The sequence below is a fragment of the Danaus plexippus genome, chromosome 6 (assembly GCF_018135715.1).
Source record: "Danaus plexippus chromosome 6, MEX_DaPlex, whole genome shotgun sequence".
Lineage (NCBI taxonomy): Eukaryota > Metazoa > Arthropoda > Insecta > Lepidoptera > Nymphalidae > Danaus > Danaus plexippus.
The window spans coordinates 4397456-4423193 of NC_083540.1; the positions used below are offsets into that span (position 1 = coordinate 4397456).

At 30.5% G+C, this 25738-nt stretch overlaps 1 protein-coding gene across 3 annotated transcripts in view; it reads left to right on the forward strand.

Annotated features, from left to right (window-relative positions):
- The window catches only part of LOC116777814 (alpha-catulin), a 47922-nt gene extending 22278 nt beyond the window's left edge, over window positions 1–25644 (forward strand). Inside the window, exons 3-14 of one of the 3 annotated variants that reach the window (XM_061529996.1) lie at window positions 10408–10550; window positions 10888–11097; window positions 12852–12989; window positions 16975–17232; window positions 17350–17545; window positions 17719–17801; window positions 17869–18147; window positions 18288–18451; window positions 18632–18785; window positions 18854–19060; window positions 20002–20101; window positions 21248–21385. In XM_061529996.1, coding sequence (XP_061385980.1) covers window positions 10408–10550; window positions 10888–11097; window positions 12852–12989; window positions 16975–17232; window positions 17350–17545; window positions 17719–17801; window positions 17869–18147; window positions 18288–18451; window positions 18632–18785; window positions 18854–19060; window positions 20002–20100 — 1931 coding nt within the window. In that variant the 3' untranslated portion in view covers window position 20101; window positions 21248–21385. Of the gene's footprint in view, window positions 1–10407; window positions 10551–10887; window positions 11098–12851; window positions 12990–16974; window positions 17233–17349; window positions 17546–17718; window positions 17802–17868; window positions 18148–18287; window positions 18452–18631; window positions 18786–18853; window positions 19061–20001; window positions 20102–21247 lie in introns of all 3 variants that reach the window. The other 2 variants (XM_061529994.1, XM_061529995.1) reach the window with 2 other exon arrangements.
- The last annotated feature ends 94 nt before the right edge of the window (window positions 25645–25738 follow it).

The following is a 25738-nucleotide window of genomic DNA, read 5'->3' on the forward strand; positions in this document are numbered from 1 at the left end:
ATGAAAAAGGGTTGAGCGTAAATTAATCTTGGGTCTGAAAACAAAAATGGGGCAGTCATTACCGGACCTGGCCGCTTTGTGATCCATCCATCACTTTCAATAATCTGTGTTTGCGTTCAGAAACTCCATAAACAATCTTACCTTTGTCATTAAACATTTGCCGAGTTCAATTTATGTTAAATGACAGAACTTAACATTTTTACGACGTTAAACTCTTATAGTGCTTGACAGTGATATAATAAAATTATTGACGTTTAATAAAAGTTACAAAATGAATTTATATAAAATTTATTAATATATTTTTCTAAATATATGTTCGTAAGACTATATACATAAATTGTATTTATTTTAAATAAGTATCATTACTAAGGGCTCATTGTAGACGCTCGTAAAAGTTACTACTCTCAAGTACGTCGAAGATATTACGTCCCTACCAGATTCCATTTGTGAGGAGAATATTAAATCGAAACTCAGCTGACACAGCCATCAGTGAAAATAACTTTCTATGAAAAGTCATACTTTACTTCAGCTATTGGAAACAATAGGTGATAATAAAATCGAGTTCAGTTTAAAATGTTTATGAATTTCCATTCCTAAAACGTTGATTTTCTATTGAATTGGTGAGGTGTTTAAAAATTAAAATTAATATGAATAAAATGCTATCAAAAATATAAGTACCTACTATAATTTAAAGTTCGTTTAGCACAAACTCATTAGTTCTTGCATTTCAAAAGTCTGTATAGTTTTTTCTGTGAATGCAATGAAAGCTGCTTACTCTAAAGCAAATTCAGATTTGAATCTGAATTGAATGAAATAACGGCAGAGAATTTCTGTTAGAAATATTTAAAAATGATCATAATGTAAGAATGTAAGTATCACACAATACATGTGTAAGTTTAAGCCATAGTGGATGTTGTCAAATGTAGTACCGATGGAATTTGTTGGTATTTGAGGAATAGGGCTGTCTGTTACGGTAATCCGTGTGAATCCGCGGACGAGTAACAAGGATAACTTCAGGGTTAGGAAGCGGCCTTGCCCTACAAGCGCTCTTCTATTTTTAGCCTGACCTGCCTATAGCGCTATTTAAAGGGAATTGTTTAACCGTTATCACGCATCGCTTCATCGGAAATTGTTTATAAGTCTATTTATGGAGAAATTATTTTACGATAAAGATATAATGGACACAACAAGTTATAATGGACAACCTTTCAGGTTTTAAAATTTACTAATCCTTTTAAATCTAATTATTTTTAATTAAATTTAAAAGGATTAGTAAATTTTAAAACTTTTATTAAAATGAATTTATAGGTTGCCTTATAAGATCCCTTTTAATTTGTTTGATTCATTTTAGTTACTCTCCCTATTTAAATACATTTATTTAGACAAAAAAATTATGCATTCATATTTGTATTAAAAATTCTTGTTATAATCCTGTTAAGCCAAAGAAAATAATAAATGATACTACAAAGGCGAAATCCACAATACACTCATATTCATTGCGATATATAAAGAAGCATCAGTTTCTCGATTAATAAACTAAAAACTTATTCATAAATTCTATGATGCTTGCGCAACAGCCTTAACGTATTCATTATCAAGTGTTTTATATCGTTTGGGGGGGAATAAGTGAATATTTTAAATATGATACTGAACAAGAAAACCGCTTTAAGCTGATGAAAGGGGCGGGGAGCAAATTAAAGAGAACAGCTAGCCCGAAGTCCGATACGATGGGGGCTAAAAACTTTTTGAAATGAGATCATCCTACATTATACAGTAATTTACGGATAACACAATAAAAACTTTTTGATTATTTTTTTTTGTGTTCGGTAAAATAAGTTCTTAAACAAAATGTTTAAGAAATATTTATTTGTCAATATTGTGATTTAGAAATTTTGTAACATGGGTAATATTAAATTATATTTTATAATTTTTTTTTAACTCATTTTTCCTTCTTATTAATTTTTTATGCCTTACAATTATTAAGTCATCTCAAATATGTATTTGTTTTTATAACAAACATTATTTTATAAACTTAAATCATTTAAAAAATATTGTTTCATTGATTCTTTTCATATGACTGTTACCGATGTCTAATCATTTCGAAAAAACTTTTTTGTTTTATTAGGATATTATTTAATTTCTTACCTATATTTTGGGCCTGCAAAAAATATCAACTTTCGTCGTCTTGAGCCGGCGCCTTTATTATTTTATAATGATACTAAATCTATTTGTTCTTTGAAATACAACAAAATATTGACATCCTGAGAGAAGAGAATTCTTTTCAGCACTGAAATTTCTTGTACATTATATTAACACATATGCCTTTCATATTTAGTAATATTATAAAATTAATATAAAATTAATATAGATTCAAACAGTATTTGTATATAATTTTTTTTATATAAAATCAAATCGCATAATACGTTATTAAATAAATTGAAAGATAACATAGGACGGTCAGAATTCATGTGATCCGAGAGCATTGATCCATCTGAAGTTTGTAGCAAATTATTTTTCTTCTTCATTGAAGCCAGATACCTCTCAGTGCTGATATGTCTGAAACAGTCGTCTGAAAATATTCGCATTTTATGTACATTTATTAAATATCATTTTGCGATAATATGAAAAATGGATGTACATATATTTAAGCTATTTCTTTCATTAAACATGTAACTTAAGATCTCAATATAAAATATTACATTAGTGTCAACATAACGTACTCTTAAAATATCTAGAAATATATTTTTTTCTTAATTTAATAAAGCGTTCAAGTTACAAGTGCTTCAATACGTCAAAAGGAAATAAGAGACAAAGGACTTTATTTGGTTCCTTTAAATATTTTTGTATATTTTATTGATATCCGAAATCTGAGCTACAGAGCCAGATGTTCCAATTTCGCATTTCGTATACGAATGAAATAAATCGGGGATACTGAGAGTCTATGCGAATATAAAACAAATACAACGTACTTTTAGCTTTTGGAACAGGCAATCGCTTTGAAAAACAGCTAAAGGCTTGCTTCCATTGAAAATCTAAGTGTCTGAGGCTAAATGAGAATTCAAAAATTTCGTTTGACATGAATGCTACAGTAAAGGTTTACAACATTTATTTGTACGTACAAAAAAGATGTAACATATATCTGATGTAAAAATTTTCTAATCTGTGAATGATTTTTGAATGACTTTAATAATCATAAAACTCATTTCCTAATTGAGTTATTATAATCGCTCGTAAAATAACGTATCGATACGTAAGCGTCGTTGTCATAAACTTTCGTATAAGTCATTTTGCAAGTGTATGAGTTCGTAAACTGGTGTTAAAGAAGATTTCTGCTCTAATAGTGTCTCATAGTAATATATATTTTTTGTCACTTTTAGTTTTTAAATGAATTAGAAATATCAAACTGGTATAACAAAATAAAACTGGTTTGTATTTTAAATACTCAAGTTTAAGAACCTTATTTTTTTAGTATTATTATTTGGTATAATAATACATTTTCCTTTATACTAAATATAAAGATATTTATAATAAATATAAATATAAAGATTTAAGAATCCATTTCTAAAATGTTCCTTGTTACTGCCAAATATAAAATATATTTTTTTGAAGTTCATTGTGTCAATATAGGTTTTAGTATTTCATCTAAATGTTGACTAGTGAATAATTAAAAAAAAAACATAAAATAATTGTTTTAAATAAACACGCATACAAATTAACCAAAAATGTAAATATTTTTATAGATAACATAGAATTATTGAATCGACAAATAATAATATATTTCATACAATAAATAATACATACTTGTTTACGAATTAATGAAAACCATACTTACTTACGATTTCATACAATAGTTAAACAATCGTTCGATATTTTACTATTTACAATCTGTGTAAGCGAGAAAAAAAAGAGAGATGCATGCAAATATACCGTTAATTTACGGTACGTGTTCATTCACATCGTACAATATAAGTAACCCACTCATAGACAATTGAACGAGGTACGATGAAAAGAATAATTGTGCGGAAAGAAAATAATGACCTGTACAGTGAGGTAAATAGAGTTTTCTATGAACATTATTAAAGTGCAATACTATTTATAAATTAATTCATAAAGTTACGTTGGTTTTGAAAACTACTTGTATACCAAGCGTTTATTATAAAAATATTTAAATGTTACTCTTTTAACTATAATGCTCTTACAATGAGTGTATATTTATTTGATCCGTTCTCTTCGTGATTATAAATTTTCTTTATCTTTAAGAGTACAAAACTGATACGAGTAAGTCAATCTGAAAATACACCTGCTCCGGATGCAGGTGCGCTTAAAGTTACGGTAGTGTAACAAAATTTTAAATGACTTATTAATCTATCTTACCAAATGCCTGTGACTATAAACTTGGAGGCGGATCGAAAATTAATAATGCTAAAATGCGTAAACAAAAACTCAACATGTTATGTCGTACAGGGAGTAAAATATCACCTGTTTTCTTGAAAATTTCTTTCAAAAATAAATGAATCTATACCATAAATTTTATCTACGAATAACCGTGTACTCTTTTAAAACTGTTGATTATTTTAACAGCCTGTCAGTATGAGTAACGACATATAACAGTCACTAAAAAGATTAATGATGTACAAACGATTTACGATAACGACTTCTTCCGTCCCACAATAAACACTACAGCATTACGTAATAACCAGCGGCCAGTTCGCTGATTTTATAGCTGCTTACGTTACCCTTGTTATTATTTGGACTATACTTAAAAGTTCTTCTAGGAAGCGCCCAAAATATTACCGAAATTAATATGCAACAACAAGCCGGTCAAGTGTTAACTTAAAATTCATTTTATTTTCTTCTCACATATGAATTGTATTGAAATCAAATATTAAAAACGAATTATAGATAAAATGTTTTCTATTTTAAGTAACTATAATAATATGAATATATTTTAAAACTGAATACAGTTAATAATAATCAACACTTTGGAAATATAAATAATAACACATTCCGACTTCTGGAATATTCGCACTCCAATACTCCCGGATTCCGGTAAAAAGTAGGTTAAAGAATATATGACTTCGTTTTATCATAAAAAGTTGATATATACGTTCTTTTATTATGAAAATAAGAAAAATGGTCGCGTTCCTTACAATAAATACCGATCGCGTATCTCTACCAATTCTGTTTATTTATTTATATCAAATCTTCTATATATTTCATATACCTATCCGATTTCTTTCATAACAACTACGTGATCTCGACCCCTTACACGTGGAGGTTTATAAGCTTACATTTATATTATATTACATTTTACAAAAACGTGCTTTTTTTTATAAAGCACCTAGAACAAAAAGCCCAGATCCTATCTCGGCGGCCGAAAAACCAAAAACTCAAAGCTGCTTTCAGTAGTTGACCGCCTACTGAACGTAGAGTTGCGGACCTAGCTCTGTACAAACTTAGATTTATTTAAAATTAAGATATATACTTTTAGTTTTTGCTTTTCTATCCTAATAATTATTACATAGTTAAGGGTATCCAATTGTTCAATATGTGGTAACCTAAACAGTAAGCCCACTATAAATGATACAATATAAGCTTTAACAAAAATAGACGTAGTAATATGAATTACTGCGATGCTACTTTCATAGCTTATCAGCTGTAATCGGTTGATGGCATTATTGTACCGCCCTATCGTGATAATGTTTTTAAAACAAAAGATAACTTAGCCGACAGGATATGAGTAATAAATAAGAATAGGGCCAAATACTGGTATTTTCTTAAACGTCCGTTGTTTCTTTTACTGAAACATTTTTCATCCAAATAATGGATTTTCAGATTTTCTTTAGTGCTAAACCTCCAAATGAATTTATATTGTTGGATTCAACTCATGGGAAGGTAAGAGATGACTTTTTCATCTCGTCTTCCCCTGTAAATAAAAACTTAATAAAACTGTAGAAAAAGAGACAAAAATATATTGAAGTCTCAAACGTGTAAAACCCCTTTAAAATAAGGAAAATAGGTAACTTATAGTAAATCTTAAGAATTGCCAAATAAATATTGTTTCTTACTTAATGTGGACTATACACAATTGAAAAAAGACACCTATTAGTATACCTTGGTTATTAAAAAAAATACTTGATTTTTTTATATTAATAAATTTTTTATTAAATTTTTAAAACGATATCAAGTTTAACTATATTCTATAAGATATTTGTCTATTTTCTTTATCATAATAAACTGAGAACTGATAGAGGGCTTTGAAAGATACTTTTTACATGAATAATATACACCTAAAAAAGTTAGTCGAACTGCAAATGATTTTTTCGTGAGCTATTTTGTTATGATTATATATTTTATTTTGATCTTTACTACAAAAAAGAAAATAAATGCAGTTTTAAATATATTTTCCAAAAATTTTTTTAATGTTTTACTTTTGGATTTTATTTTACCTTTTCACATTTTTTATATTGTTTAGCCTCATAATAAAAGCCTAACAAAGCATCATAACATTGAAATATATAATTATAAAATATAATTTTCATGGATTTTGCAAAAAAAAAAAATTAATATAGTAAATGTCGCAATAATCACTAGTAGCCGTAATGTAAACTAATTATTTTAAATATACTATATTTTTTATTTGTAATGATGTCTTTCGTTTATGTCCGACTTATTTTTTTTTTATAAAACTGAAACTGCTTATAGTTTAATTATTATTATTTAACTCGAACAGTAAGTATTTTTTTCAATAACACCAAAATTGGTTAAGTAAAGCAGGTTTTGTAAGATTTTTAAATGTAAACATCAAGTAGCGCATTGCAGCGATGACGTACACTGCGGCACAGACACCACTAAATACAATTCTTTCATATGTGCTGCTATTGATATTAATAAAATCATTGGTTTCCAATGCTGTTAATATTTGATAACGTTTTCCAAGTCCAAAGTAGCGACCTATTAAACTTGTGTGCTCATTTTAGTGCAGCCATTTGCGTCTTCGCTTCATGCATTTACTTCCCTATTTTTTTGTTTACCATTCAACGTACAAGTCAATACATTGACATTTAAAAAAGTATGTAAAAAAAATCTATACAAAAATCGTTTTTAGCGGGATCTTAAAAATATATTACGAAATAATTATTCGTGGTATTTTCAATCATTGTTTCAAATGAAGCTAATATTAGAAATTAATTATCAACGAATGACTGTTCTATGGTCTTAAATTGTCTTGATTGCTCTACTGATGTTTTGGTTCTTCATTATTATTCTTGTTTTACTTACAGACTTCTTGATTTCTTTTAATTAAGCATGTTTCTGCTCTTAGTATATGTCGTAATTTCAATTTGTTTAATTTTAGATTTTCAAGTTTAGATTTTTATATACGTAGGTAAGCTTGTTTTAACTGATTAAAAATATTAAAATGTCATTCATGATAGTTGCGAATATAACAATTTTTGTATATTAAATTTTGGATTATCTCAAAATTAATATCTTGAGTACTTTAGTTATGTTAATGGTTTATATAACTTGTATTTAGTGTTGATTCATAATTTTTTCTAATACTAGGATTGATCTGTAACTGTTTTAACTTATCGTATAGAATTTTGTGTACCAATAATTGTATAAAGTTGTTTCACCATCAACTTGACACGTACATAAAAATCTTAAAATAATAATATTACAATTTCGCATTATTTAAATCAAAACACCTTCTACTTTGTGGTAAGTAAAATATTTTTTATTTTTTTGTTGTTTTGTTTGGAGTCGTTTTTCTTTGTAATTTTTTTTAATTAAACGATTTTGAGAAAATCTAACAAAAAAGTTTCTCGAATGAGCAGCCAACAGCTTACTAAGATGTAAAATGTTAGTCGGAAATTTTTTGAAAAATAGAACTGAAGCTAATGAAATGTGATAAACGCCAGAGCAGCGTTCGTATGGATTGTGGGGTTTGAGTAAATAGAGTAATTAATGAAGGTAAAGAAGATCGCGATCCTTTGATATGCAATAATTGAACAAATGAGTCCGTAGAACACCTTGCCCGACTGTTCGGTCATTATCAAATAAAACTTATGTAACCCACGCTCACTGCCCAGTTCGATTCGTGAACGATTTTTCATAAAATTGATAAAGTCGTGGTCATCAGCTCAATTTGATTCGAAAATTTAATCAAAAGTTAAAAAATGTAAATCGACAGTGTGATTTGCACTTTTGTTAACAAGTCAGAAAAACCTATGTACGTTTATTAGAAAACCAATGTTGTTTGCGAGCAAACTTTTGCATGATAAATTTATTGATGTAAAAACAAAACGTAAAACTAGTGAAACAGTAAACAAGTAAAAAGGAAAAAGACATGACTGTGAATAAGCGTGTACCTACAACGTAACTATTGCTACAATCAAAGCAAATTGTTTCGAATATATTTGTTTAATATACATTCTTTATAAGATAAATAATGTTTAATGTAAAATTACAAAAAAAAAAAAAATAATAATTTTGGACATCTATTATACAAAATGAAATGCTTAAATTGGTAAATCTTACATGATCGTTAATTTAGTTTTTAAACTTAAATAGAAAAAAGATCAAATAGATTAAATGTAATATAATACAGACCAGGGCAATTACAACGTTACGAGTATTTTACAACGCTGTAATAGTGACAGCGGAGCGAACTAAGAAAATAACCACAAGTTTAAAGGTTCAGAAGATTTGAAAAGGAAAATAAAATGAGTTGTATAACATGCTTATTGCTAATTATGTAACGTAATAATACATAATAATACTCATTGCTACGTATGTAAAGTAGTAATACCTCATGTATGTGTCATAACGCTTACAAGAAATTCTTTAAGGATATAAGCATAAAATAACAACTACACATCATTTTATTATATTTTAAAAATAATGAATATATTGAATTACAGAAACTGTATAATTATTATAAGTAGATTTCAGTTAGTTAAGAATATGATAGAGTTTAAAATTTCATTTCCATTTTGGCATAACATAAATCTCAAAATCCATTTTATCCCCTATATTAATCTCGTTTAAACGTAATTTCCTGTTCAATCAACTGGAATCGGTTTTACTGGATATTGGTACAAGCTACGCTTTCCACTAGATATTGTACTAAAAATTGGATTGCTTGTATTACCATTAATAATAGATTTAACAGCCTAGTTTATTGGAATGACTTTATTCTTCCTCTAAATAGATTTGCAATACGCGCCCATAACGTTTGATTTCCAGAAACAAACTCACAAACATTCTCTAGTGTAACAAAACTGGAGTCCAGTCAAAAGAATAGATTTAGAGAGTATTAAGTGTAATTGCTTCAAGCTTTTAATGAAAGTAGGACCAACTGAGCCACGATGGTGTAATAAAGTTTAAATGAATAGAGATCATGTAAAGTTGGTTAACGTTTGATTTTATTTTAATCACTAATAAAATTTAAAAAAAAGATCATAAAATTATAATCATTTAATTTTAAACCAATTATTAAAAATAAATGCTATAGTTATTGCCGCATTCAAAGAACAGATCAATGTACATATACATTATACATATTTTATTTAAACTATTCAAAACAGACGTATCAATAAAACTGAAACAATGAAATACATTAATATATAAAATCTTTTGTTCTAAAAAGTTAATTACCGCATCCCTGGGAAACTGGCTGAGTGCCGAGAAAAGTTCGTGGGGAAACTTTGAAGAAAACTTTCTTTGATATCATTATATCATTCGGGCATCCGATCAACTTTATACAAGTATAAGCTATTTTTCACAACTAATGATGTTGTTTTGAACGTACCTTTTACGTGTACAAATTAATTTGAAGAAGTTATAAATTTTATAGTACCTACAATTGTACAAACGTCACGAAGGGTCTCTAAATTTAGAAACACGCGTGATATTTCCAGGAGGAATTTAATAACGAAAATGTATTCAACCGTCTTAGTTGCCAAGACGCTGCAATAAATTACAGAGGTATTATTTCATTAATTAAATTGGCGAGCCAATCCTCGGGGCGAATGTGTATTAATTAGGCTTCAGAAACAATTTATTACACCAATTTCCCGACTAAATAGATAATTCATGCTGCTAAAAGTATTACTCAGTTAAGAAAAGTTTATCAAAAAAGAGTATGTTTATAATAACCACTTAGAACACTTTGTACTTTGATGTATTACAATTCAAATTTATTTGTTTGTATTATTTATATGCAGTATCTTTGATATTTATCGAGATACGTAAACATTATTATATTTTACCACTATGACGTACCTTATATTAAATCTTTTAAATATTTTTCATTAAAAAGGAATATTCAGTTAAACGTCAGTTTAGTGGAATAGAAAATTTGTCTGTAGAAGCAATTTCATACGTTAAACTTGTTGTTCTAAGGTCGGGCGATAGAGCGGGTGTGTACGGGAGCAGACGGTTCTGGCATGATATCGGCAGCTAGAGCCTTGCTGGCCTCTGTTACACGGGTACTACTATTGGCCGACATGGTTGTTGTAAGGCAACTGCTGCTGGCTAAGGATAAGGTATATTATTTTATGGTCGCCTTTCATATCCACTACAGATTTATACAAGTAGATTGTTAATATATCTCCTTTATATTGGATTACTTTCTGATTTTCATGTCAAAGTTTTGATTGCTTTACAGAAATTCTATAAGACAATAAACGGGAAAAAAGCGACGAATATAATTTCATTTAAAAGTATATAATATTTCTCATTATAAACCTAAACATGAACTCTTAACATTATCCACTATGTTTAATATTCTCGGAACACACAAACTATTCTGACTGGTTTCAAACTTTCATAAATCACCTTAAGAAGTTCCTCCAATAGTTAACAGAGAATGCATGCTGGCAGGTTGCGCGATCGTTAGATCGTTTAGAGTCTGTGTCCAACTTTGCTGAGTTCGTTCGTGCATTCACTGAGTTTGGAGGTGGGATGGTGGAGTTAGCGAGGCTTACAGCAGAGAGACGAGCAGACCTCAGGGATGAGAGAAGAAGAGCACAAGTAGCCGCTGCCAGAAACGTTCTGGAACGTTCAACACTGATGCTCCTCACGTCGTCTAAGGTATTGTGCGCAATTTTTTTTACCTTCTAATCATGAAACTGTTTGTCTTAACATGTACATGTAATAACCGTAATTTTGTTAAGTTAAAACTTTTCTATAACACATTTAGTTTACTTTAATTATATTTCTACTTCATTCATACAGAGAGTACTGTAAAGCTATTATCAAATACAGGAGAAAAAATTAATTAACATAAAATGTTATCAAGGGAAGCGGATGAACATAAATTTGAATTGAATTGTCCGGTCGGCGTGTCTTCAGTGGTGTGAATAAGGCGCTACTAAGGTGGCCTTGCCCCATCTATTATGTAGGTTCTGCGCCAGTTTGGGACCAAGCCGTTTTGTTTGTGACAACATACTTTATGGGGTGCTATTTCTCTTTTCGTTTTATAGTCAAAATAGGATTTCACTGCAACAACATGGCTTTAAATATAGCAAGCGGAAAGCGACTTATAAATAACCTAGTTTAGTGTTGTTGTATCCTAAAAACCTTAAATTTCCATAGAAGTTATTAGTAATTCAGTTAAGAATAAATATGTAAGAAAATATGAACTCACAGACATAAGGTTATTTAGATTATTTTCATTAAGCTTAAATTTTTCTTTTAAATCATGTCGAGTTACGTATTATATACAATGTTAAAAACATTTTAATGAGTCCTTTAATAGCAAAAAATCTTTAATATTTAAATATATCGGTTTTACCACTACGATTTTTTATTATTAATAATCATAGTAACGAAATTTATAATAACTTAATATTAAATCTGGTTCTTCAAAACTATCTTGAATATATAAGGAATAGTTTTAGAAAAATTTCATTGAATTTAAAAGTATTGCTTCTAGTAGCACCAGCCGTGGTTTGTGCAATCACTCCACTCGAGACATCTATTTGACAACACTTCCGGGAATAGTCGATACTTGTAACCATTCTTTAGAAGACCAGTTTAGAATTTTATATAAAAAAAATCTTGGGTCTTTATTCAGAAAACAAACTCTGTTAAAATCAATGAAAATTTAATCAAACGAATTAAGACCTAGACCTGTTTAAAGAAATTATATTAGCAAAATGTTTGATTATTTCTTTGTATACAATATTTATTCATAAGTTAAAAAACCTTTTTACATTTTCTCAACTTTTGCAGTAAAATAAACTATATTTAATTACATGGGAAATAAATCAGTTGCATTGATTAAATATTAACAAAAATCGATGGAAGTTGGAAAAGTTATGAGATTTCCGACTTCCATTCCAATAGAAATAAACGTTAAGAAAAAAGATTTATGAGATTACTTTTTTTTTTCTATAAATGTTTTAATTCTTAATAGATAGTAAGTAAAGTGCATAGATTTGACGTTGTTAGTAATATGGAGGTTTGTTCGTTTTAACATATCTATTTGATTTTTTTTTAAATTTTAAGTATCTATATTTAAGTTGAAAAAAAAAATGAGGTCATTCTTAAATATTTCCGTATCAACGTGTTTTATATTTTCGATACATTTTCAACTATTATACCGCTTTGGTTAGTTTGCAGCGATCTTGTTTGCGAGAGGATAGAATAAAAATGATTGACAGTCGAGTAATACGAGTATATTAAGATAACAATTTATTAATTTTCTCACTAATTGTTGTGGATGCGCTATGGACACACTAATTTAATGGAGATGTTGCAGTGTGGTCATGGGATTATTTTTACGATGTTGTCTCAGGTGTCACTATCCTACAATAGCAGTATTTTATTATATTCAATTTCAGACATGTTTAAGACATCCGGGCAGTGCGTCAGCTAGAGAAAACCGTGATACAGTTTTCTGTCAAATGCGACGCGCGATGGACCTCATACACTACGTGGTACGGGACGGTCTCCCGGGACACGACGATCAATCCCACGAGGTCTGTTCTATCTTACGGCATAACAAAAATGTACTACAGCTAGCATTCATCCATCCATAAGCCAAACCACACTCACTACTGGACATAAAACCTTAATTACGCTCAGTTTTTATTTCGACTAAGAGAACAGAAGAATCTATTTAATCCCCCTGAATCCTACCAAACCATTCTATCAATTACTTGTTAACTTTTCCACTACTACGAAATTCGTTAGTCTCTTGAAGTTCCAACGTCTGAAGACGGCTTGGGATGCTAATAAGCTCAGTTTTCGTCCAAATCGTTTTATTTCCGATTTGACCTCGCTTAAAAGCTCCAAGCATAGCACTCACAATTAGTTTTTCAGTGACCTTATGAGAACTATGGTGAGGGGCTACGTCTCATTACCGCCTTATTAATGAGCAATATGACCTCACAAAGCACATCAAAAGGTTAAGCCACTCTGAATAACACTGACACATGTTTTATTTTTTCACTTCTGACCTTTTAACAGCTATATCCAAGCTAATTAGCTTTTGATATAATGCCTATAATTTCTGATATGGAAAAATAATTAAACATTGAAAAACTTTCCTACATTTAATTTAATTTCAGCAATGAGAAATGGATTTGCATGAATTAAAAAAATATTTATGAAATTCAGTTTTTCTTTATATTATTGGTCACAATTATTTTTCCATCCAAAGTGTACTGTATTTCTTCTATAGCAATAATAATGTTAGACGTTTACGTCTATTTAAAAATAATCTCTTTTGTAATATTTAAATAAACGACATTCGCTGGCTCGCTTTGCCAAACAAAATTACAATGGCGTGAATAACATCAGGAAATCATAAAGAAAATCACCTAAACAAATTATATATGTCTCAATATAGACTTAAAGCCTTTTCTAGAAATATAAATTGTATTTTTATGTCAAGACAATTTGTCTTACCAGTTTATGTTTTTTTGTCTTAATTTTATATAAGCTTTTACAGATAAATTTTTCTCATCTTGCATTAATTGTACATATATTTTTGAACAACATATAATGTGTTTTTTAATGAAAGCTGTACATTTATACTCTCCCTTATTAGGGGACATCCCGTCATTCACATGTAAATACAATATACATACTTAAACATGTACTACTAAGATATATTTCTATTGTACAATATGGTTCACTAATAAAGGTTAGAGCCATTAGTAATTCAAACACATACACTTGTAACATTTACAAGGAGTGCTTTATACATTTTTTGTGAAATATACTATTCGTTTTAATTATGAATATTGAAGTAATGCATATTCTATGATTATTTATTTCATGTAAACTATGCAACTATGAAAAGAAAAATCGAAAAAAACAAAACTGAATTCTAATAAAATGTCTTTTCCTCAATGAACCGCAATCGTTCATGAATTAAAAGATTCAAACAAACTCCCTCACTTATTGACTTTTTGGTTTATTCTGCTTAAAAAGAAAGTTTGTCTTTATTGTCTACCGACAACAAGTCGTGATCAAACGGTTTAATATTTCACATTTATCACTAGCTGAACTTTAATCATTATTCCAAAGCAAAACGAAGCAGTGTATAGTTTTCCCTATAAATTATCTTATTTCAACGTGAATTTGCATTCATGAATAATTGCGACATGATACTTTATTCTCCGACAAAAGATAGTTCTTGTTTATACATAAACTTAATATTTAAAAACATACTATGACAAGGGAATAATTTTTATCAATAAGAAATAACAAACAAATCACTGCTAATGAAAGAAGATAAATTATGTATATATTCTGGCTTCTTCTGAGTTGTATGATCATGAGAATCGTGTCTCTCTTGAATGAAAACACAAAGTAAAAACTATTGCCAGCTGAAAATGTTTTGCCTGAACAGGGAACGTTAGGAGAACATTTAAAAATATTTTTTTGTATGCAATTATATGACATTGACATATAAAAAAAACAGTTTTTTTTTATATGTTAATGTTATAAAAGTATGTATAGTTCCCATGTAAGTTTCTTAATAATGTTACTTTGATAAAGAGCACGACGAAATTCATCGCAAATAATAACAATATGGTTTTTAATATAACCTAGATTTTGAAGGGTAGCCTTTTGTCTATTTACAAGATATACACTAGTGAAATCTTATAAACAATAACAACCAAAAAAGGAACATTCCAGACGAAGCTATTTAACCATCAATATGTTATAAACCACTTTTTTATATTATAATTTAAAACTAAACAATAAATTTAAATGATGTTCAATCTACAAACTGACAAGTTCCGTAAATATAATGTTTTTCTTTTGTTTCAAGGGTACAAAAAGATATAGAGGGCAAAATTTGATATTTGAAATATAGACAGCAGTGTATTGTTCGTTGAATATCAAAGACATAAGTCTATCATAGAAAAAATCATGTCAATTAAAGCAAAAATAAAATTTGTCTACAATTTAATTCTATTTGAAATATAAAAGATATATTTTAAAGACCTTCCTCATAAAACGCGGGAAGTATTCTTGGAATAGTTAATACGACTGATAAATCTGAGTAAGTCAGTTCAATATTAAATTGAATCGAAAAGTATAATTAGAAAATTTTAATTGTAAAATTCGACCTTAATCGTGCTATTCAAAAGGTATTGAACCTTTCTTTGTTTAAATTGTCCTTTAGTGTAATTTTTGAGTGTCAATTTGGGTTTCAAGCGATAATAGATAGGCTTTCTTTGTAGTTCTTGTGGCTTTACGTGATTGAAGTCATGTAGGCAAGTTGTGAAGGTTAGGAGTATATATGTTGTAAATCTAGAGTCTAGCGAGTATCTTTTATTCTTAATATAAACCATGTCGCACCAGTTTTATCTGTAGCACAAATACACCGATAAGGACAACTATCGATATTTCTGTGCTGAATATTTAAATTAATTCGCTTTGCTGGTAGTTTTCCATGAAATTGATACAAAAAAATACATTTAATAACTGTAAAAAGGGAATGCTGTATAGTATCTTTTATTAACGGGATTATTCAAAGTAAGTACGAAAGAAAAATATAATAATTCCCTATAATATTTCCTTAAACCTGCAATATCCTTTTGAATATTATCTGTGCCATGTTTCATTTACTTCAGAACATAAACGTTTTTATTTTTCTTGTAGTTGCAACCTTTCTCGGATAGTCAAGAACAGGTACAAAATAAAGCAAATATAGCCGAGTGCCTTCTTCTTATTTCTGTCAGTTATTTTTTTTTTATTATTTATGAAATGCATTCAAATAAAAATGTATATAGAGCGCATAGATTATTTCGAATATATTATATTCTTTCTCATACATTTCATATTTTGTACAAAATTTTTAATAATAGTAATACATCAATAAATATATTAGTATGAGAATGAATTAAATTATAATATTAATGAAATAAATTAATAGAGCATCTGTAACAAGAAAAGCTTTTGTTAATATAATTTTATTTCAGTTCAAAGTACAACCTTTTGTTTTATCACCACAAATCTGTTAGAACACGCAACCAGTGCCTGGGGCAATGTAGTTATGCTTACTTTGTTAATACTAAGTAAAATTTTATATAGTGTAATTAAGCTATAGCAGTCTTAATGAGCTTCTGCGTTCAACACAACACACCTTTTAACTATGCATATAGAACACAATTTTATTTTTTTTTATCACAATTGTGGTTATATCTAAATATCATAATTACCAACGAGAGGTTTAGCACTTAATCCCCGCTTAATATAAATGTTATTATGTCGTGTCTGTAATTTATTTTGTAAAAATAAAACCTCATTCTCATCATATTCACAACTGTTGTCTGGTAAGCGTTTAAAATAGCATTGTCATAGAATTTGCTTTTCATTTTACATTTTAATTATTAAATAGAACAATAATTTTATAACTCTAACATAAATTAGTTGTACTACATTTTTGATTATTTTTTTTTTTTTTGTATTTTGTAAAAAATAGCAAAATGTAATGATATACAGGCTTCACAATGGGAAGCAGGAACAGCGTTAGGAGCACTTCGTGGTCTTTCAACACAAGTAAGAGCTGCTAGAGCTCGGGGCGGTGCAGACGGTGGGAGAAGAAGAGCGCTGGCAGCAACCCTTAGAGCCCTAGTTGAAAGAACGCATGACTTCACCGACTCCGCGTACACGTCGCACGAGCATAGACAAAGAATACTAGCCCTAGCCGAGAGGATAGCCTACGAACTGGAAAGACTAGTCGCCGTCGCTGTATCATTAGTGAGGGTTTTCCAATTCAGTTTGTATAAGCGAAACAGCTTAATTTTGTTGCTTACTTGCCGTAAGATCCACGGTACTCCTTATTATTAAGTCGATTAGATTTACAATCGTTTGCAGGAAGAACAAGCCGGAAGTGGTAGTGGAGCGGCATTAGAAAGTGCGTGTACAGGAGCAACTAGTGCTGCCTCAGAACTTGAACGAGCCCTGGTGGCTGCAGCAAGGGACCAGGCCCGAGATCTAGCTCCTCTTGCTGAAGAAGCGAGAAAACTCGCTTCAGATCTAGCGCACATAGGTAATCTTCAACGCAAAATAGGTACAGTCGTATTTATGTGTCCCGCGAACACTTAGATGTATTGCTGTTAAGATAAATTGGCAATAGATATACTTTTTACTTTTAAAGCATGCTCTAACACGATACAAAAGTGTTCGCTAATCTTTATTTCAGTATTAATTTTCACGTAACGTCTAGTGCTTGCTTAATTTCAGCAAGCACCTGCGGTGAGAGAGAATCAGAGAGACTGCACAATATAGCTAGCCAGCTGCACGAACAATTGGATCATATAATTGAGGCAGGTGGATTATAATGTGCGTGTATATTATGGAAGCTCATTTTACCAAAACCTAGATTGTTTACAGGTGTGTAAATTACTCAGACACATAGCGATGTCAGAAACACTTCAAGTAAGTGCGAAATTCGCTGAAATAAACCTTAGAATATATGGACCGCAAGTGGTTACTGCAGCAAGGACTCTGGCTGCACATCCAAATAGCGCTGCAGCCAGAGAGAATCTCGATGTGTTCGTTGACATGTGGGCGTGGCTGTTAGCTGATGCGGCTCGTCTCGCTAAAGAACTGCTTGATCTAACAGATGAGAGGCCAGACAAACAACAATATAGCAGCCTACCTAGACCTGGAGTAAGTTACCATAACACAACCCGTTTCCCTCTTTTTATTCTATGAAAAGAAGAAACCTTATTACGCATAATTTCATCAAATTATCGTATGATATACCTCAAAATCGATATTTAGAGATGTATTTCTTATAATTTATTTAGAAACATGGAACAACAAGTAAACCGTTGAAAGCAGTGAAACTGGATTCCGATGAGCAGGCGAAAATAGCTAAATCGGGTTTAGAAATGAAAATGATGTCTTCGGAAATGGATGCAGAGACTGAAAAATGGCAAGGAGCCGATGAAAACAACGACATTGTGAAGAGGTTAAATCACCAAATATTTACACTGTCGTGTTTTATTTTGCAACATTACAAATTATTTCCCTGTGCTTACATAATCTCATATAACTATCTAGTTTAAAAAAAAACGTTTCCTAAGCTGCGTGAAAAAATATACATTTTACGTCTTAGCACGATAGCAGCTAATGTAAGCTCTAATTTCAGGGCGAAAAATATGTCTTCCATGGCCTTCGCTATGTACCAATTCACAAAAGGTGAAGGTCGACTTAACACTACACAAGACCTCTTCACACAAGCCGAATACTTCGCAGAAGAAGCGAATAGATTATATAAAATCGTTCGGCAATTTTCCTATCAGGTAAAATTAAATAGTAATACTTTTAAAAAATATCCTTTGTAAGAAATTTTAACGTATTTTATGTCCAGGTACCTGCCGGAACAATAAAGAAAGAGTTACTTGAACATTTAGATAAAGTTCCAACGTACGTACAACAGCTTCAGTTCACCGTGAAGGAGCCAACTGTAGGCCGAGCGGCGACCTTTAGCAAAGTAGATAACGTCATTCAAGAAACTAAACATTTAATGAATGTCATCAGCAAAGTCGTCACTACTTGCTTCGACTGCGCAAACAAGGTGACCCTCACTACTCATTACTATTGTGTGAATAATATTACCTTTACGAACAACACCTCGCACAATTTAAAAGTATAGAGGAATTTCTAGGAAATATAAAAATTTTAGTGCATCGGAACGTAATGTTCCTTAGGTACCTTTGCCGTGGGAGACGAGTGTGGGAGTGATAAAAAGGCACCAGAGTGTTGCACCCGTTAAGTACTTTAAAGATTATATTTCGTTCATGACTGTTAGCCTTGCGGGGGTCAAACGTGTAATTAATAATGACCAAAGATTTATTCTTGACATCTGATATATAAATGGAGCAAAAATATTGAAGCCACTGATAATAGTGCCAAAGTATATTATACGACTAACAAGAATAAATCTCTTTAGCTCTTAGTTGTTAGATTGGCATATAGAAATAGTATATTCGATTTTATGAAGTCCCATTTTGTTTAATTGTATATTTTATTAATTTATGTTTCTGTTTTCTTATCGCCTTGCTCTGGGTGGTTTTCGACACTCAGGGTCTTATACCGTTGGACAAAGCGATAAACAAAACCTCAACAAATACAGGGGGCGATTCGGTCTGTCTCAGTCTTGCACTATCAAAAACACAAATATTCATGTAACTCTGTGTGTACCTGTGTATGTAGTCACTTCAGCATGCATTGTGTAATTCTTCTTGTCAATTTGTATAGATATCGGATTTAACCTTAGAGAATATGTCTTTGTATTTTTCTGATTATAATTACAGACAGCAGTATGCTAGAAAGCTAGATAAATGTTGTCATCAATTTTACCCTAAACTAATAACGAAAATTGCAAGCCGAAACAAATACAGAGACGTCCCAGAAAGCTGAAACTTTGCCTCCGCGACGGAACAGACGGATCAGACGATTTTCCCTTCATATTATTTCTGGTCCCTTTTAAGTTACTTTTTATTTTCGTAATTTCAGTATTCCCTCTGTATGCCCGAGAGAGTTCCAATGCATTGGAAGCCAAATTTACGAAAAGCATCCACATTTAAGAGTGAAAATAGTGTATTAAATGGATAAAGTAGGTATTTGTGTGGATTTGAATTGTTGGCTTTGGCGTTTGACAAAGTTTTGAAAACTGTAATAACAACATGAGAAATCTAATCGTCGTGGTATTTACTGGAGTTTAGTGTAGAATGTTTGATGGTGTATCAGATAGTTAATAAATGGATGTTGTTTATGTGATGTTGCAATTGATAAAATTTATTTAGTTTAGACTTTGTGTGACTAATCATTACATTTAAAGTGTATAAAATGCCTTAAAGACATTTTATAACTTTAAGCCATCCGCTAATTGTGGAATTAACCGCTAGTAATCAGCCCCTTTATTGGTGCTGCCATTGAAAATTGTATTGTTGTCAGATGTTTGTGAAACTTCCATATATTAGTTGTTCATAACAAATGAAGCGTGCATGGTGTTTATTATCATATCAATGGGTGCCGTAGCGGTGTCGTAGGCCTCGGAATTCGACTGCGGACTCCTTAATAAAACGCATTTAAGAAATCAATACAGCTAATAAGCTTAGAACTTGGCCGCATGTTGACCGATATACTTGTGGTCACACGATTAAGAGCGACTAGTACTGCAGGCAAGGTTACGTTACGACTATGGTGGAAAACTTTATTATTTTATAAAATACATATATCATAATATTTATTTTAATTATTATAACACTTACAAGAGGTATTAAAAAAAATGCAAAGTGTTTGTGATTGAAACAAGTGTTATAATAATTAAAATAGTGCATCCTCATTGGAAAATAGAGAATTTTTTTATTACGGACAGAGGATGTAAATTATAACGGAAAATATTGTTAGTTTTTAAATATAAATCTATCAAAATTATTTTTTAAAATATGTGAAATATTTTTAAAATCATCATTGCTAGGTTAGATGAAATTTATATGAAAAAAAAAATAAGTATATCAACTGATTCCAAAGATTACTAGTGGGCTCGATTACTAGCCGTTCTTAACTAAGACCACTATATGCACGTCTGTTCCGAAAAATAAAAACGGCTAAAAAATATAACTTGATAGAGCTCACATCCCGACAAAAATTGATCATCAAAATCTCTAAAATCCAGCGTTTTATTAAAGAGCCGTAGGACCCAATTAACAATCAAAGGTTATAAACCAGCGTTATTAACATACACTTTGTTATGCAGTACAAATTGGACTTCACGGGTCTGTCGGCTGCGGGAGCAGGAAGAGGTAGCTCCAGGGACGAGGAGGCAGCGGGCGGCGGAGGGGGAGACGCGAAGCCCGGGGGGAGCTCATCAGAGTCGGCCATGTGACAGTACGGCATGGGCCGGCGCGGCAAGGGCGACGCGCGCCGGACCAGAGTCAGCTTCCTCTTGTTTTAAGACAAACGTCTTGGAACTCGTCGCCACCGCCGGCAGGACAAACGGTTGATTAAGGTGCCCATCTTTGTCTAACAATCGAGTAATGAAAATGGTTTTATTTCATGATTGAAATCTATGATTTACGAAGTTATTATGTCAATTATTTTTTTACGTCTCATAAAAGTAGGTAGATAGATAGGCATGAAATATTTTGTGAACGAAATATAAACAATTTATTTTCGTGTAGTAATGATGCGTGAGAACAAAGATGCAACCTTTTTTAAAAGTTTGTCCTGAGCGCCACAAAAGATTAGATAGTTACCTTGAAACGGGAAACATATTAGTTAGAGTACTAATGTTTCAGAGAAGTAGTACATATTATTTTATCATTTATTTGTGCGTTCACAAAGAATTATTTTCTTTGAAATATTTTGTTTCACAGTAATGGCATAAATTGTAAAACCTTATTCTTAACAACCGAAGTGGCGCTATATTCCGGCTAATGAGGTAATGTATTAAATAATTGCTGTTAATACGCGATTGTTTAATGGATTGCTCCTTTTATATTTTAGTCAAGATGGACAGTACGATGTAGCTATATATTTTACAGACCACTTGCGACACACAAAAAGCGTACTCAGATTTTTCATAAGGTTTATTACAATTAACGCACTCTTGCGGACGCGACGCACTTGGCTGTGGAACTAACGTATATTAATTAACATAATATTACATAGTTTTTTATATAATAATTTACTACTAGTTTTACGCCGCGTCGCATTATAATTCTAAAACTGTAATAGCTAGCCATATACTATTAAAAGCTGCTGACCGTTATTACACTCAAGTATCGAATTATTTCTTGTTGTAAACGTATTGTGATTAAGTCAAAGTAAATAAAGAGTGAAAACGTACAATAATAAATACGAGATGTTGTTACACTATATATAATGTTACTCATTGTTACATTAAATACTTAAGCATTAACACAATTTATCCTATTTCTTTTATGTTATCCTTTTATACTAATTCCAATGTGTGTATTGGTATTTAATGATATGTATTTAATATTATTTCCCTTACTATAACTATCCTATAATGTATAGACGCTTCGACCTTATGCACAATGCTCTTTCCATGTTCCTGTAGTATATTTCGTTATCATGCACGTAAGCTTCTTCTTTTTATTTCAGCTCTGTTTATAGAACAACCATACATGATTTGCCAAAAATAATTCTATGGTCAGACAACACAACTCGCGCATTTGATGTTACACTATGCTGATAATTGTTTTCGTTTTAATTCCTGTGTAAATATATTGTCTGTTTTGATACCTGAATTGCGAGCGATACAACGGTCGGACATTGCATGACTGTGGACGAAAAAAGAACATAGCTGTGTGTTGCATGTGTGTTAATAATCGTTTTTGGATGTCGTACTTCATCTTTCAGACGGGGGGATGTTTAGTATTAAGATGGGGGAACTTGACTCTGGTGGCTGAGTGTACAGCACCCACGTGGCCCGAGAAACCTGCAGTGTTATATAGACCCGGAGGAAAAACGAACGAACGTGTGGCGCTATCACAGCACATCATATCAATTAAAAACAATTAAAAAAGTCAAAAACTTAATGAAAATAATGTATAAAGTATATAAAGACAGTGCTGAGATAAAGTCACAAGACAAATTTCATTTCTTATTGTGTTCTGCATGTCAATGTATTGCGGCTGCTACGTGTTACGCAAACACCTCGCTCGGCATGTCGCGTCGTCTCCTGATAGCTGCAATTAGTTGGAATACCATACGGCAATAACATAACATATCAGGCGGTATAGATAAATACTACGATGTTACTAATATTGAAACGTTATTTAGTGTTTAAGTGACATTGTTTTTTTACAAGTAATAGAATGTTGTTAATGACTAACTAACGTGCCTCGCTGAATAACGATCGGAATTTTCACTATACATATATATATGATAGTTCGCGACTTCATAAATATTTAATATTTTCTTGTTTTTTTTTTTATGTATCAAAACTCTATTCATGGTTCGTTTAGAATAAATTAGGTGTATGAGATATTATAAATGTACATAAACGTCTACCTCTTAAAAAGGGATCGAGACCATTTAGTGTATATGTATAATAAATTAGGGAGCTAGAATTAAGTTGATCGCAAAACATGTGCTTCATCACTATTCTTATCTATTCTTTTATAATGAATTTGTCTCTGGATTATGTTCTGATCTTTCGTCTCTGGTCTATATAACACTTTCTGTTTTATTTATTCTTCTGAGTCTGTGTTTAACTGTTATGATCTGTAAACACCAATACACGGTTTAAATTATATATTATTATAAATATAAGTGACATAAGTGCACATTGTAATAGATATATCATTGCTTGTTCAGGGGTTCGTTTAAAAAATCGGTCCGTAATAATTTTATAATTGTTAATATATATAATAATTAGGTAATATAAATAAAAGTATTTGATTAATTTAATAAAGAGCTTGATCAAGCTTTATGTAAGAGTTGTGAATCGAACTTGCGGCCACGAGTAGATATTATGATATAATAATAATTTAAATATCTATAATTTTATGTTCGTTTTAATTTTGATTTCATTATAGTTACAGAGATAAATAGATTCAACCCTATGTTTGAGTACGTAGGGATATTAAATATAGCTTTTTTTATTGTTCAACATCGTTATTGAAAGAAATTTGTAAAGTAATTTATACTATATGAATTATAAATATAACTATAATTCATATTATTATATCTATAAATATTTTTTAAAAACATAAAATTATATTTAAAATATTTAAATGAGTGAACTATTTATATATTGGCTCGCATGTTGTTCGAAATGTTAAAAACTTTACTAAAACGTCTTTTATCGACCTAGAATAATTATTATAATTTCATATAAAGATTATTATCGAAGTAGACTGCTAGACGCTAGCATTAACTAGGGATACTTATGCTGCCAGCTACATGCGACACGATTCACTAGAAATATTGTAAAGGCATAAGTAGAAACTATACATTTATATGCAATAGAAGCCATCGTGCCTCGTTACGTAGTACCTTATATAATAACCATAAAGGCAATAATCGCACATTTTATAACCATATTAAAAAGAAAAGTATTTGAAGATGTTAATACAGGACAATTTTAAAAGATGTCGAATATAAATTAAGAATGAATATTTACATTTTCACGCTATTTAATTTAATTGAATAAAGGGCTATTTCAATTAAAATTCTCTCGCACGACTATTAAAATTCTATGATCTACTTTTATCGGCTATAAATCACTACTGATTAGTATAGTACCTAGTTAAACAGATTTGTGATATTAAAAGATACATTTGAAAATTAGTACAACGTCCTCGATTATTTCAAATTATTTATGTAGAAAAATTTGTAGGACACAAGAGAACACCAATGTTAATCGTAATATTAATATTAAAGTAGTTTGTATGAAGACGAAACAGAACGCGAGAAGGAATGAAAATTTAAACTTTTAACATTTACGTTAAAATATTATCAGTTTCATTAATTTTAAAATAATATAACTACATTATAGATGCATTGTCAATATATTTGACTAACAAATATAACTGGGACAGACCCAAGTATATGTATGGAAGTTACTTTAAATGTTACAATCGCACTGTTTCAGTTTAATCTAAAGGTCAGTACAATAAATAAATATACTTTTATTCTTTTTATGTACAAACTATCGAGAGCCTGACGGTGAAACCCCCGAAGAGTAATGTTGTAAATATTCTAAATAGTATAATCAAAATGATTGGATGGTCGAATCAATTTAAGAATAATATAATTATAAGAGCGAAATAATTAGTATTGACAAGAAACTGTTGTGATCGTTATAATATATTCAAAGTTGCATTTTCATTAAATAATATAAAGAATAATAATTAGTAATATATTTTCCATAGTGCTGCCAAAAGTTTTAATATAAATAGGCGTAGTATTGTTGTATATGTAACGGGATATTTCGAGGTTGTATCTGTAAGTGGATTGTATTTCAATGTTCCGATGTAAGTGAATTATGGCATTGTGTGTGCGGACGGCGCTGTTCGCGGAACACCATGTTTGTACCGCGTGGAGTATCGGTGTTCACGGACAGCGTTGAGTCCGCGACATTATTTATTCTGCATATAATTAAAAAAAAATTCTTACGAAAAATTGTGTTTCATTTAATTTTTTTTTCCAATTGATTAAACACGTGCAAATTATCCGAAATGCTTTTCTACGTTTTGCATTTGGAATAAACGATAGT